The sequence below is a fragment of the Telopea speciosissima genome, chromosome 1 (assembly GCF_018873765.1).
Source record: "Telopea speciosissima isolate NSW1024214 ecotype Mountain lineage chromosome 1, Tspe_v1, whole genome shotgun sequence".
Taxonomy (NCBI): Eukaryota; Viridiplantae; Streptophyta; class Magnoliopsida; order Proteales; family Proteaceae; genus Telopea; species Telopea speciosissima.
The window spans coordinates 86,817,143-86,818,719 of NC_057916.1; the positions used below are offsets into that span (position 1 = coordinate 86,817,143).

Consider the following 1,577-nt stretch of genomic DNA (forward strand, 5'->3'; position numbering starts at 1 on the left):
CTAAACTAAACTGCAAGCATAATGAGCGAGATTTTATTACAATATTTGACAAATATAAGAAGGGATATCATAATTTAGATATGCTTAAAGAGATCTTTATACCCTCTAGTTCCTTGGCTGGCCCAGTTACCTAGTCCCCTAATAAGGGGCACAATGACCACTCTATCCTTGCCTGAACACTTTGCCCAGGTGAGATCCACTTCTTATTAGAGGGACTAGGGGGGGGAACTGGGCCGGACAGTGAACTAGAGGGGATAGTGGCAAACCATCAATGACCAACACTTAGCTTGGATCCTCTACTGCCGAGTTGTCCGGTAGGACCTTAATGCCAAGACATAGCAAGGTGGTAAATGACCGCCTTACCCCTACTTGGGCAAGACACTTGGGCAGGGGTAAGATGGTCATTCCCCACCTTATTGTGTCTTGGCAGTAGGATCATGCCGAACAGCTCGGCAATAGAGGATCCAAATTGACACTTTAATCCTTTAGGTAGTACGGACACGTACACATTTGCTTATTGGAGTACAACTTGGAGTGGAAGAATCGGAGCTTGAGGTCCTTCATTCCATCCACGTTGCTTCAGTAGAACACATGCAAGTAGTAGATATTCTAATTAACAAAACTCCGACAACCAAAAGGCGCTGCCTCCGCTCTTCAACTCCGGCAACTCAATCTGACCCCAGAAGTCATCGTCACCGTCATCGCTCCTGTTGGGTTTCTTATTCTCTTGCTTCTCCGACATTACCGATTTTGCCGCTGCTGCTGCCGCCGCCGCCGCCGCCTTCTGGATGTCTCTGGCGGCAGACGTGGAAGGCCGAGGAAGAAACTCAGTCTCTTCAGGGAAATTAAGCAGAGCTTTCCGTCCCTTGAGGCAATAAGCGGCGACGTCGTAAGCCCTTGCAGCCATCTCAGGCGTTGAGAAAGATCCCAGCCATATTCTGGACTTCTTCTTGGGCTCCCTGATTTCAGAAACCCATTTCCCCCATCTCCTCTTCCTCACGCCTCTGTACACAGGATGCCTCGTACCTCCAACGTCGGCGTCGGATTTTCGTCCAGTACCCGGTGATATCATCGTCGTCGTCGGATCTTCTGGTGGTCTTTCTGGGCATGGGGGTGGGGTTTTCTCTTTCTCCATTGGTAAAAGCTAACAGGAACATAACAGGTGGGCTCTGTGGCTGGCTTCCATAAGAATATATACAAAAGATGTATGAAGTCACAGAAGTTACGGTGGAGCCCTTAATCGTAGTTCACAGTGCTAGAAACTACTAGCATGTCGTTTCTGCCTCCAATTTTCTACCGTGATGTTGACCAAATTACGCTCCTCGTCGTTTACTTGCAGAGGGCTCAAAGTTCAAACCCATTCCTGCCTTTGTCTCGCAAAGGCGAAAGCGATCTAGCAGAGGTAAGTCTGCCAGTGGAACGGATATTATTCTAAATCCAAACGTTCCCAAGTACAGGAACAGGTTAATACTGGTCCTACCCTTATCTTATCTCTTTCTTTCTCACTGTAGATCGTACAGTGGAACAAGTTATGACTAGTGCTTGCGAGGTATTCGACTTTATGCTTAAGTGAGATT

At 47.6% G+C, this 1,577-nt stretch overlaps 1 protein-coding gene across 1 annotated transcript; it reads right to left on the reverse strand.

Moving 5' to 3' along the window:
- Positions 1-613: 613 nt before the first annotated feature.
- Positions 614-1,091, reverse strand: LOC122656115 (ethylene-responsive transcription factor ERF023-like). Its single transcript, XM_043850568.1, has one exon. The coding sequence runs from the start codon at positions 1,070-1,072 to the stop codon at positions 614-616; it is 459 nt and encodes a 152-aa protein (XP_043706503.1). The 5' UTR covers positions 1,073-1,091.
- Positions 1,092-1,577: the final 486 nt, after the last annotated feature.